Source organism: Camelina sativa, chromosome 16 (genome assembly GCF_000633955.1).
Source record: "Camelina sativa cultivar DH55 chromosome 16, Cs, whole genome shotgun sequence".
Taxonomy (NCBI): domain Eukaryota; kingdom Viridiplantae; phylum Streptophyta; class Magnoliopsida; order Brassicales; family Brassicaceae; genus Camelina; species Camelina sativa.
The window spans coordinates 12,564,544-12,578,107 of NC_025700.1; the positions used below are offsets into that span (position 1 = coordinate 12,564,544).

Consider the following 13,564-nt stretch of genomic DNA (forward strand, 5'->3'; position numbering starts at 1 on the left):
CAACAACAGTGGCGTCCCTTCGTTTCTGCAACAAAACTCAACAATGGCTTCTTCTTCTCATCCAAAACTAATCCAAATCCAAACGAACACCAACAAACCCTCATCAACGCCATCTCCAAATCCTTACAATCAAACGACACCTGGGAAACTCTCTCCACCAAATTCTCCTCCACTGATCTATCAGACTCCCTCGTCTACCAAATCCTTCTCCGATTCAAACAACCCGAAACAGCGNGTTTTCAAAAATAATTTAAAAAAGAAAAACTTAAACATCTACATTTACAAAACCATAAAACTTAACAATGATTCTGAATAAAACTGTGAGATGCGCCGCTTACTAAAACAACAACAGTGGCGTCCCTTCGTTTCTGCAACAAAACTCAACAATGGCTTCTTCTTCTCATCCAAAACTAATCCAAATCCAAACGAACACCAACAAACCCTCATCAACGCCATCTCCAAATCCTTACAATCAAACGACACCTGGGAAACTCTCTCCACCAAATTCTCCTCCACTGATCTATCAGACTCCCTCGTCTACCAAATCCTTCTCCGATTCAAACAACCCGAAACAGCGAAACGAGCTTTAACCTTCTTCCACTGGTCAGCTCACACACGAAACCTCCGCCACGTAACAACCTCTTACGCCGTCGCGATTCACATCCTCGTTAGATCTCGTTTACTCATCGACGCTCGAGCTTTAATCGAATCGTCTATTTCCAATTCAGATTCAGATTTAGTCGATTCGTTGTTAGATACTTACGAGGTCTCTTCCTCTACACCACTCGTGTTTGATTTGCTTGTTCAATGTTACGCTAAGATTAGGTATTTGGAATTAGGATTCGAAGTTTTCAAGAAACTGTGTAGTTCTGGATTTGCTCCTAGTGTGATTACTTTGAATACGTTGATCCACTTCGCTGCGAAATCGAACCGGATCGATCTCGTTTGGATGATTTACGAGTTCGCGATTGATAAGAGAGTGTATCCGAACGAGGCAACGATTCAGATTATGATCAGTGTGTTGTGTAAAGAAGGGAGATTGAAAGAAGTTGTTGATTTGTTAGATAGGATTCATGGGAAGAGATGTTCACCTCCTGTGATTGTTAATACTAGTTTGGTGTTTCGTGTTTTGGAATCGGATCGAATCGAGGAGAGTATGAGTTTGTTGAAGAGGTTGCTGATGAAGAACATGGTTGTTGATACGATTGGTTATTCGATTGTTGTGTACGCGAAGACGAAAGAAGGTGATTTGGAGTCTGCGCGGAAGGTGTTTGACGAAATGCTTCAGAGAGGTTTTAGTGGTAATGCGTTTGTGTATACTGCTTTTGTTAAGGTTTGTTGCGAAAGAGGTGAGGTTGATGAAGCTGAGCGGTTGATGAGTGAGATGGAGTGTTCTGGAATCAATCCGTATGAAGAAACTTTTGATTGTCTTATCGAGGGTTGCGCAAGATTCGGGAGAGAAGAGAAAGGTTTGGAGTATTGTGAGGTAATGGTAGCGAGAGGGCTTTTGCCTAGTTGTTATGCTTTCATTGAGATGGTTAAGAGACTAAAAAAAATTGAGAATGTGAGTCGCGCAAACGATGTCCTAACGAAGTCTATAGATAACGGGTTTGTCCCTGATGAACATACGTATTCTTATCTGATTCAAGGATTTGTGGAAGGAGGCGATATTGAACAAGCGCTTAAGCTGTTCTACGAGATGGAATATCGAAAAATCTCTCCCGGTTTTGAGGTGTTCAGGGCACTAATAATTGGACTTTGCTCTTGCGGTAAAGTTGAAGTAGGAGAAAAGTACTTGAGGATTATGAAAAGGAGATTGATACAGCCTAATGAAGATATATATGAGGCATTGAGTAAGGCATTCCAGAAAACTGGCGATGAAAGAGATGCTGATAGAGTTTATGGTGAGATGATTTCGATTAGATGATTCAAACCGCATGGTTAGTCTCCTTGTAGCTTCATACGATCATTATATTGGAGGACCACACGAAAAAATGAAAGTCAACTTCTAGAAGCGTTATAAAAAAACAAACTTCAGTAGTTCAGCACAGTCCTCGGCGATCATATATTGGATATAAGAACTTAGGATCTATTTGAAAGTGTAAAAACTAAGAACAACGAAATAATGATTTCTCTTAAACTCCTTAAAGAAAATAGATTTTTCAAAATAATTATCTATGTTTGGCTTACTATATTTCGGCAAAAGCTAAAAGTTTGTCGTATTTCACTGGGTTCACTTCCTCCCTCCCAATAATTGCCGTTAACTATTAATCATAGAAAATATATTTACAAGTTTATTCTAAACAATTTTCTTTATCTCTCAAAACTCTTTAAAGAAACCTTATGCTCTCTCTAAGTTCTTAGCTCTTATCTTTTCTCTAAACTAAAACTTAATAGCTAGGTTAACTTTTTCTTGTTTGTGCTAAAGCTTACACATAGTCTTTGCACCCTATTTATAGAACTAGGTTATTCCTTATTCTAATCCTAATGAGAATTGGACAATTTCTTTTTCCTTTTTAGTTTAGAAAATTCTCCTCTTTCTTCATGTTTACATTCCTATTGTAAACATGAAACTCTTCAACCTTCCAAAAGCTTCATGTGTCTTCCAATCCTTTGTAAAACTTCTGGCTTGTTAATCGCCGACATAAACCACCTGGTGCTCTGTTCTTGTATCAGTACTCTGTTCTTCTGAAGTAGTTCATCCTTTTGAACAAACGTTGCATCTTCAATCTCCCCTTTTTAAACTTTGTGCTTCACAAGCATCTGCATATCAAAACTCATGAACACACTCATAATAACTTCAAGACTTCCTCTTTAAAAGTTTCAAACAAAAAGTCATGTTTGCAAAATACACAAAATGAAATCAAAATAGTCTGCAACAAGCTTGCAGAAATAAAAGCTAGTTCCTTTTGAAATTTCAATCCGTTGTACTGCTCCCCCAGAATCTCTGAACTCTACTGCTCCCCCAAAAACTCTGAATCTAGTTCCTTTTGAAATTTCAATCCGTTGTACTGCTCCCCCAGAATCTCTGAACTCTACTGCTCCCCCAGAAACTCTGAATCTCTGAATTCTTCTCCCCCTGCTTGTGAACACAACAGTAAAAAAAAACACTCAAAGCATCTTGGATAAAGGATGACTCTGAATCAACCTTTGAACAACATCAGTGAGTCTTCAGAGTGCTTGAGCAGTATCGACCAAAGCCATATGAACTTTCCTCATCCATATGATTCCTATGAACAGAAGGAACCCAATTGTAACCCGCCAACATCAAAAGAGCTGCAACTTCTCCAGGTAGATCCCTAACTTTCAATTGCTTCCAAGGCAACCTGTCTCGACCACTCAGAACTTCAGCAAGTTCATCTTTACTCAGCTTATCTACAACTGCATCGACTTCCTTCTCAACTTGGGACAATGATTCAAGATTAAACGCCTCATTAATCATGTTAGGAGAAAACTCATACCAATGACCTCTAACAAACACTTGAATTCCATCCCTAGCTTTCTCTTTTGGCAAATTAGCAAAAAACTCACAAACCACCTCTTTGACATACACAGACAGATCTTGTATTGAGTAATGCAACCCTAGATCCATAACTTTACCAATAATCCCAAATTCATCCGGTTGAGAAAAATCCATTTGTCTTTCTTTTGTAAATTTCCTTGAGTAGAATTGAGAATACCTTGCTTGAGCAACTTTTGATACAAACACATCAGACCGAAAATTTCCCTTTGCACGAACACTCTTGCTATCCGATCCTGAAGATTTCGACCGCTTAGTCTTAGAAGTAGACCCTTGCTCCATCGTTCTCCGTTTTACTGTGTGACGCTCAAGTTGCTCTTGCACAGAGATTTCCTCAAATCCGAACTCTTCAACATCTGAAGCAATTCCTTTATCCTTATCTTCACCCAGAACCTCTTCATCCTCGTCGACAAAGATTTCGTCATCGTTAATAGCTTGTGCCGATTTCTCCCTTGAGAATTCTTCATCTCTCACCGAAAAGGATTGATCGTCCTCATCACCACTCGATTCATCGACCAGATGAGGTCGATGAGACACACCATCATCTCGAGTTATCTTTGATTTCCTTCCCTTTTTCACCAATCCTTGTCGAGTCGCTCTCACCATCCTTTCTTTGTTGTTTTTTTTTAGCCGCTGATACACCCAAAGCTATTAACCACAAGATTTATTCTTTTCCGATACAACCGAAGCTATCACCCATCATATCTTAAAAATAAAATATTAAAACCCAATCAACCCAAAAATTAAACCGGTTTAAATAAAATATTGATTCACTCAATCTTGAAACCCAGAATTTCCTTGTACTTGTTCTTGACCAGCTCCAATAAGAATCACATCTCACACACGCCAAGTGAATTTCTCAAAGTTGAGAATCAATTAAAATCTAATGCCTTCGTGAATATATCTGCTAGTTGATCTTCAGTATCAACATGTTTAATCAGAACTTGCTTTTTCTCAACCAGTTCTCTGATAAAGTGATGTCTCACATCAATGTGCTTGGTTATTGAGTGTTGGACTGGATTCTTAGAAATATCAATAGCACTTTTGTTATCACAATACACTTGTAATACTCCTGAATCCATCCCATAATCTGCTCACATCTGCTTCATCCATAATAATTGAGTACAACAACTCCCCATAGCTATATATTCTGATTCAGCCGTAGACATAGACATTGAATTCTGTTTCTTACTTAACCATGCAATGAGATTATTTCCCAGAAAAAAACATCCTCCACTAATACTTTTCCGATCAGTCACACTCCCTGCATAATCAGCATCATAGTATCCAACTAAACCCTGATTTGAACCTTTAGAATACCAAATCCCAAAATCAACAGTTCCTTTCACATACTTAATAATCCGCTTGAGTGCTTCTAGGTATGATTGTTTTGGATTCGACTGATATCTAGCACACATTCCAACACTGAAACTTAAATCAGGTCTACTAGCAGTGAGATATAACAAACTACCAATCATCCCTCTGTATTGCTTAACATCCACTTCCTTTCCATCAACATCTTTTGACAATTTCAGTGAAGTGCTCATAGGTATATTGGCTTCTTTACACTTATCCATCTGAAATTTCTTAAGAAGCTGCCTAGCATAAGTACTTTGTGAAATAAAAATTCCTTAATCAGACTGAGCAATCTGCAATCCAAGAAAGTATTTGAGTTCACCAACCATACTCATTTCAAACTCTTGTGTCATACTACCCACAAAACCATCCACTAGCTTCTTAGTTGTACTACCAAAAATAATGTCATCAACATAAATTTGAACCATCATGATATCATCATTTTGGTCTACGACAAACAAGGTCTTGTCAACACTTCCTCGAGTATAACCCTTCTCCATAAGAAAACTAGTTAGCCTTTCATATCAAGCCCTTGGAGCTTGTTTTAACCCATAAAGAGCTTTCTTTAATTTATAAACATAATCTGGTTTAATTGGATCCTCAAACCCCTTGGGTTGTTCAACATACATTTCCTCCTGCAAAATCCCATTCAAGAAAGCACTTTTGACATCCATCTGGAATACTTCGAAGTTTAGAATGCAAGCCATCCCTAGAAACAGTCTAATCGACTCAAGTCTTGCTACTGGTGCAAAAGTTTCTTCGAAATCCACTCCTTCAATATGTGTATACCCTTGTGCTACCAATCTAGCCTTATTGCGAACTACAACACCACTTTCATCAATCTTATTCTTAAAAATCTATTTGGTACCAATAATATTTACATCTATTGGTCTCCGAACCAGCTCCCATACATCATTACGCTCAAACTGTTCAAGTTCTTCTTCCATGGCAATAATCCAAAAATCATCTTGAACAGCTTCTACATGATTTTTTGGTTCAATCATTGACACAAAACACTCATAAAACACTGTCTCTAGAGTTGTCAAGTAACTTGTCATCTTTTTGAAGTCTATTTTAACTCCTCTAGTATTCATCTTTTCATTCAAATCTCCAATGACATCAGATGCTGAGTTATTTTTATGAACAAGTTGAAACACTTCTGGCTGTGAAACAGAAGCCTCTACTTCAGACTCATCTTTACGTTTTTCCGTAGTAGTTACTGGTTCTGTGTCACTGTCTGAACCATCATTGTTTCCCACTGAACAAGACTTATCATCAAACACTACATTCACTGACTCCATAATAAGTCCAGTATTTTTGTTATACACCCTGAATGTTCTACTACTCTCTGCATATCCAAGAAACATGCCCTCATCACTTTTGGAATCAAACTTCTCAAGATAATCCTTGTCATTTAAAATATAACATTTGCAACCAAAAACATGGAAGTATCTCAGGTTTGGTGTTTTGCCTTTTCACAGCTCATAAGGTCTCTTAGTTGTATTTTTTCGCACATATACCCTGTTAATTATGTAACAAGCAGTATTTAAAGCTTCAGCCCAGAACTTCTTAGGAACCTGATTTCCATGAATCATTGCCCTTGCCATTTCTTGAAGAGTTCTATTCTTCCTTTCTACAACTCTGTTCTGTTGTGGAGTTCTTGGTGCTGAATACTGATGTGCAATCCCATGTTGATCACAAAAATACTTCATAGCCTCATTTTGAAATTCTCCACCATGATCACTCTTTATCTTTTTGATCCCTCCTCGCTCATTAAGTAATTATAAGGCTAGAATTTTGAAACTGTCTACAGTATCAGACTTCTCTCAAATAAATCGAACCCAGGGGTACCTGGAATAGTCATCAACCAACACAAACACATATTTCTTTCCAGCTAGACTTTCAACCTGCATTGGTCCCATTAAATCCATGTGAATCAGATCCAGAACTGATTTTGACTAAACATCTGGAACCTTTTTGTGCTGAATTTTGATCTGTTTTCCATGGTTACACGGTCCACACACCATATTGTCTTCCCCTTTTAGCTTTGGTACCCCTCGCACTATCTCTTCATTCACAAGTGTAGTAAGATTCCTTGTATTCATATGCCCAAGTCGCTGATGCAAGAGATCAATGCTAGCCTTAGCACTGTAACACTTGATTGGCTCTTTTTCCAACATGTAGCAATTGTTTCCAGGCCTTACTCCATTTAACTTGACATTTCCTGTTTCATCCAAAGCTTTGCAATCAACTTTTGTGAACAGCACTGACAATCCTTCATCACAAAGTTGACTAATACTAATCAAATTAGCTCTCAGCCCCTGAACTAGATAAACATTCACAAGTTGTGGAAGTTCAGCATCACACGTTGTACCCTTGCCTTGTATAAAACCATGACTCCCATCTCCAAAAGTTACTGTACCTCCTTTTAGTTTCTTGATATTTTGTAGATTGCTCTTGGTTCCAGTCATATGCCTTGAGCACCCACTATCAAAGAACCAAGGCTCTGAGTCATTTTGTTCCTCAGTAATCATGGCCATACTACATCTGAATCCTGATTCAGAAGCCTCGTTTAATTCCGGTTGATATAGATCAGTTTTCTTTATCCATACTTGTCTTCTAACTCCATTCCAGAAAAATCTTCCTTGACGCTTTAGAGCACACACTTTTTCCCAAAACTTGTAACAATATCGTTTGTAGTGCCCAATCTTCCCACAAAAATAGCATCCCAAAAACTCTTTAGAGACACTTGTAGTTGTTTCTTTCTCAGAATTAATCATTCCAGCAGACACAAACTTGGTTAACTGTGGTTTTTCTCCTCTGTTATCTGTAAATCCCAGTCCTTTATGAGTTTTCTCAGTTCTTTCATAGCACAAGATCTTATCAAGTTGCTTTGTGCCTGTAAACATATGAATCTTCCTATGTTGCTGATCCAACTCCGATTGCAATTATGTGGTTTTTTCTTTCTCTTTACACAGCTCCTCTTCAAGTTTATCTGCTTTTGCAGATAAAAGCAACTTTTCTCTCATCAACTCCAGCGAACCTTTAGCAATCTTTTTCTCATCCTCCAATTCATTCTGCAAAGATATGACCAGTGTCTCAAGTCGAAGTTTTTCTTTTATCAGTCTTTGATTCTCCTTTCCTAGAGCAATAAGTGTGTCTCGCACTTCTTTGTAACTCTGAACAATGTCAAGAATCTCCTCTCCTTTTGATTCTGAATCAGTCACTTCTTCCCCGTTCTCAAATTCAGTGATTCCCACCATCGCCACCAAATTTAAGAGCTCTTCTTCGCTGCTGCTGTCATCATCTACATCATCCTCAATACTAATCATAGAATTTTCCTTCTTATTTTTCGAATTATTTATACACATATCATGTGTATGTCCAGTACCTTTGCAGGTTGTGCACTTGGCCTCTCGTAGCTTGCTCGTCGGACATTCTCGAATAAAATGTCCATATCCTTTACATTCATGGCATTGCAAATCAGCCTTTCTGTCTTCACTTTTCTTCTTGAATGAACCATTCTTCTTTTGACCTTGACCTTGTTCTACCCTTCTCAAAGCACGATCAAACCTTCGTACCACTAAACCTACAACATCCTCCTCTCCTTGATCAGTTGTATCTTTGCTTACTGCTAAAGCTATCCCTTTTGGTTTCTTAATTCCATTCAGCTCCATCTCATGTGCTTGTAACATTCCAACCACTTCACCATAGGCAAGGCTGTCTAAGTCATGTGATACAGTTAAGGCTGTCTTATATCCCATGAACATTGATGGAAGGCATCTTAGAAACTTTTTGACTAATTTCTGGTCTTTATAGGTTTTACCTAAGGTTAAGGCCTCTTGTGCTAGAGCACTCAGCTTAGAACTGAAATCTGAGATTGATTCATGATCCTCCATCCTTAGATTCTCAAATCTCGATGCTAACATATCTTTTCTTGAGCTTTGCACTTTGGTGGTGCCTTCATAATGAATCTGAAGGATATCCCATGCCTCTTTTGCTGCTTCGCACCCCTAAATCAAATCGAACTGTTTTCTCCCAACACTGCAATGAATAGCGCTTAGTGCTCTTGAGTTATATTTTGATTTCTTTTGTTCTTCATCAGTCCACTCTGACTCAGGTTTGGGTATTCGCTTGCCTGAATCATCTTTGATTGTAGGCTCCTCTCACTTTTCCAGCACAGTTTTCCAAGCAAGACGATCAATACCTCCTATTATGGATTTGATCCTTGACTTCCAAAATCCATAGTTCTCATCATCCAAGACAACTTTATTGTTGTTGATCAGATCTCCGAAGCTCTCCATCTTGTCCGCAGAATCTCACCCGTAATATTTCGAACAAGTGCTGCTCTGATACCAATTGAAAGTGTAAGAACTAACAATTTGAACAACAAAATAATGGTTTCTCTTAAACTCCTTATGATTAATAGAAAATCTGTTTACAAGTTTGTTCTAAACAATTTTCTTATCTCTCAAAACTCTTTAAAGAAATCTTATGCTCTCTCTAAGTTCTTAGCTCATATCTTTTCTCTAAAACTAAAACTTAATAGCTAGGTTAACTTTCTCTTGTTTGTGCTAAAGCTTACACATAGTCTTTGCACCCTATTTATAGAACTAGGTTTATTCCTTATTCTAATTCTAATGAGAATTGGACAATTTCCTTTTTCCTTTTAGTTTAGAAAATTCTCCTCTTTCTTCATGTTTACATTCCTATTGTAAACATGAAACTCTTCAACCTTCCAGAAGCTTCATGTGTCTTCCAATCCTTTGTAAAACTTCTGGCTTGTTAATCGCCGACATAAACCACCTGGTGCTCTGTTCTTGTATCAGTACTCTGTTCTTCTGAAGTAGTTCATCCTTTTGAACAAACGTTGCATCTTCACTATTTGGTTAATTTACTATTTCAGTTCAGTTTCGGTTATTTTCGGTTCGGTTATAGATAACTGTTATAATATAAATTTCTTGAAAATTATTAAATTTAAATAAAAATGTGAATTTTTTTTTGACAAATATATCTAATATCTCATGGATGTCTTGGTTATTTAAAATATTTTAATATTTTAGTCTAAATTTATTTGATTTTCGTTCAGTTCGGGTTTCAGTTTTTTAGTGTAAATGTTATTCCCTTATTAATTACAAAATGTATTGACTCGTTAAAATATCTTGGTAGTGTTGTGGTCGCATTCTCTCCTTAAAGTCGGGAGATCTTTGGTTCGAATCCTCGAATATAACAGTTTTAATATGAGTTTGGTTTTATTCGGATAACCGAATTGATATCGGTTTGGTTACTAACTGATATCCATGAATACCTGAAACACTATCCATTCGGTTATTTCCTTCTAACCGAACAGAAACTAAAATTTTGGTTCGGTTAATCTGTCGAGGACTAGTTCAGCACATCATTGTAAATTCTTAGAGAGATGTATGGGAATTAGAAAATAACCTTTAGAATAGTTGTTTTAATATTATTGTTAAGTTTGGGTTTAGTCATAAAAATGTGTGATCATAACTTACTCATCTTCTCGAGATAAAAATTTAAGGCTCATAAAATATATTGACGATTAATTTGTGCTCCAGTATGAACCACATCCACTTTTGACTCTTTAGTATTCTTTAAATTTTTTTTTTTTTTACTCAAATAGTACTTGTACTGAATTAAAGCTAATCAATACATATTTGTTTATGTAGCCAATCTGGCATGATTACAGACCATACATATTTGTTTATGTAGCCAATCTGGCCTAATTACAGACTCAGTATAAAATAGAGTAGAATTCAATTCCAACTGGACTAACAAATGAGCTGCATTATTACAGTCTCTTTTTGTAAAAACAGACTTGATAGATTGGAATTTTGAAATCCAAAACTGTAAGTCATGATGGATGTTGTTTAGCTTTTTGTGTCGAGTTCGGCAATTGACAATGTTTAGTAAAACTTCGCAGTCACCTTCTATTATAATTTATGTGTAACCCCTTATCCATGATTGTTGTAACGCAACCAACATCGCTTTTGCTTCAGCTTCCAATGCTGAAGAGGTGTATGAGAGATTAGCTGCACTTTAAGCTAAAGGCGATCCCAAGTTGTTACGGATTATCCAGCCAAAAGTTGCTTAATGGTTTAAGTTGTTGTAACCTACATCAAAATTACACTGCACATATTCAAGGGGCGGTGCTGTCCATCTAGGAGAGTCTCGATATTCATCACTTCTCTGAGGAGGCATGTAATTCTTATGCGTGAGATTTAGTATTGTTTTGTATCTGATTTGGACCATAAAACTGTTTTTGAAGGACTCTCCATGTAGTTATTAAAAAAAATGTTGTTTCATGCTTTCCAAATTCTCCACAGTAGCCAAATAGGTAACATTGCTTCACTATTTGAAAGTGCAGAGTTGAGGATTGATCTGATAATATTAGAGATGTTTTCTTCCGTATCAGTCGATAAGTTGTTTATGCCTATATAAAGAGTGCTTGAAAACCGCCAAACCATTAGTGCAAAGGGGCATGTTATTAAAGCATGATTGATTGTTTCCTCTGATTGTCTACACCAGGGACATAGCGGATCTAATGTCATTCCTCTTGAACGTAGTCTTGTTATTGTTGGGAGACTTCGAGATATAATTGGCCATAGGAAGTGTTTATCTTTGGAATCACTGATAGCCTCCATAATTTATTCTTGACCTTCGGTTCTTGTTCAATGTCCTCTGCTTTGATATGCGTCCGAAGCTTCATATCGTCCCATGATCTTGTCTCTCCTGATTCTGCCATAAGTGTGTTTAAAGTTTCATTATGGTCTTCGTGTAAAGCAGATATTGGCCTTGGAGGATGGGAGTCAATAACATTGTCTAATCCTATTCTTATTGTTTTTCCACCTCCGACATTGTATCTGGATCCTTTTTTTATTACTGAGATACCCACTAGAGGAGAAGACCAACCATAAGATTGGTTTTTCCTTGATTTTGCATCAAGAACCGAAGTATCCCGGTAATATCGAGCCTTCATTATTTGTGCAAACATTGAGTTTGGATATTGAATTAAACGCCAAACTTGTTTTGCTAAGAGTGCATCATTAAACTTTTCTAAATCACGAAAGCCAAAACCTCCTTCTTTCTATGACTGTTGCAATTTTTTCCAAGTTATCTAGGAAATTCCTCTTTGTAAGCATCTTTTTCCCATGAATAGTTCATGAGTATTGAATCAATATCCGAAGTAACTCCTTTAGGCAGTTTAAAACATGGCATAGTATAAACGGGCATCGCCAAAGCTATCGATTTCAGCATTATTCCTTTTCCTGCTGGAGAAAGTCTCTTTGCACTCCAACTAGATGTTCTCTGTTTCACTCTAGTGATAATGTACTCAAAGATTTCCTTCTTTTTCCTGCCAAATTCTTCAGGTAATCCTAGGTATTTTCTACCTCCTCCGTGGTTTGGAATCTCAAGTATTGCCTTCAATTTATTTTTTGTTGCTCCATACACCTGGGAACCAACATTATCATAGATTTTGATGTGATAATTTGTTGTCCCGAATAGTATTCATAAACATCAACAACATCTTTCAAAGCTTGACAATTTTTTCTATTAGCTTGGCAAAAGAATAGACAATCATCAACAAATTGAAGATATGTGATTCAAGGTGTATTGTCTCCAGCCTTTACGCCTTTAATATCTCCATCTAAAACTTGTGATTTGATAAGATGACTCAAGATATCCGAACATAGTATGAAGAGGTAGGGTGATAGGGGATCCCCTTGACGTATGCCTCTCTCCGGTTTGACATGTACAAACGGAGAACCATTGATTAGTATGGAGTAACTTACTGATTCGACAGTCGCCATAATCTAGTCAATCCATTTATCACAGAAACCAAATAGTTCAAGAGTAGTTTTCAAAAAGTTCCACTCTACTCTATCATAAGCTTTGCTAACATCAATTTTAACTGCCATAGAAGACTTTGAGACCCTCTTTCGAACATTTAGGGAATATAGCGACTTTATTAGCTATCATGACATTATCTTGAATAAGCCGAACTGGAATAAAAGCTGCATGTGCATCCAAAATTATTCCATTTAAGTGTTTATCCCAGTCGGCAAACTAGGCACTTTGAGATGATTTTGTATAGGACATTGCAGAGTGCAATTGGTCTATAATCAGAGAATGTGATCGGGTTGTCAATTTTTGGGATAATGCAATTGTTGGTATAGTTCATGTTTGGTAACATTATGGATGTTTCGAAGAATTTTTGCTTGTGGCCAACAATATCCCAACATGTTTTATAATACCGAGTGTTGATGTCCAAATCGGTCACAATTAGAATATTTAGTTCGGTAAAAAGGATGTCGAAGTTTTTTTTAGAGATCGGTAAGAGATACAAAAGGCGGGTTACAAGGCTAACTTAGACGAGTTAAAGTAACTTGATTAAGAACCGAAGACGAACTTCTTGAAGTGGTCAGTAGTAAGCCAAGGAACTGATTGACCCAAGGCAAAGAGTCCGGCCCCTTAGTCGATACAGTTACCATGCTTACCATAAAGACTTCAAGCTCTATACTGGCACGAAAGGACCAAGCGCACTGCGCTTTCCCGTTTCAGAACTATTTGGCGAGTTATCTTGTACTTTTCTTGTCCTTTTTCCCTTTTTTTCTGAACCCTTTTTACGGACGATGTACGTCCGTATTTATTTGGAACTGTGTCGGTTCG

General features: G+C 37.3%; 1 protein-coding gene across 1 annotated transcript; it reads left to right on the forward strand.

The window, feature by feature from the left end:
- On the forward strand, nucleotides 310–2,171 carry LOC104750413 (pentatricopeptide repeat-containing protein At1g66345, mitochondrial-like). The gene has a single exon (XM_010472205.2). The coding sequence runs from the start codon at nucleotides 326–328 to the stop codon at nucleotides 1,925–1,927; it is 1,602 nt and encodes a 533-aa protein (XP_010470507.1). The 5' UTR covers nucleotides 310–325; the 3' UTR covers nucleotides 1,928–2,171.

What these genes read in the sequence shown, in the direction of transcription:
- LOC104750413 (XM_010472205.2), top strand. Translation starts at nt 326, where the DNA reads ATGCGCCGCTTACTAAAACAACAACAGTGGCGTCCCTTCGTTTCTGCA.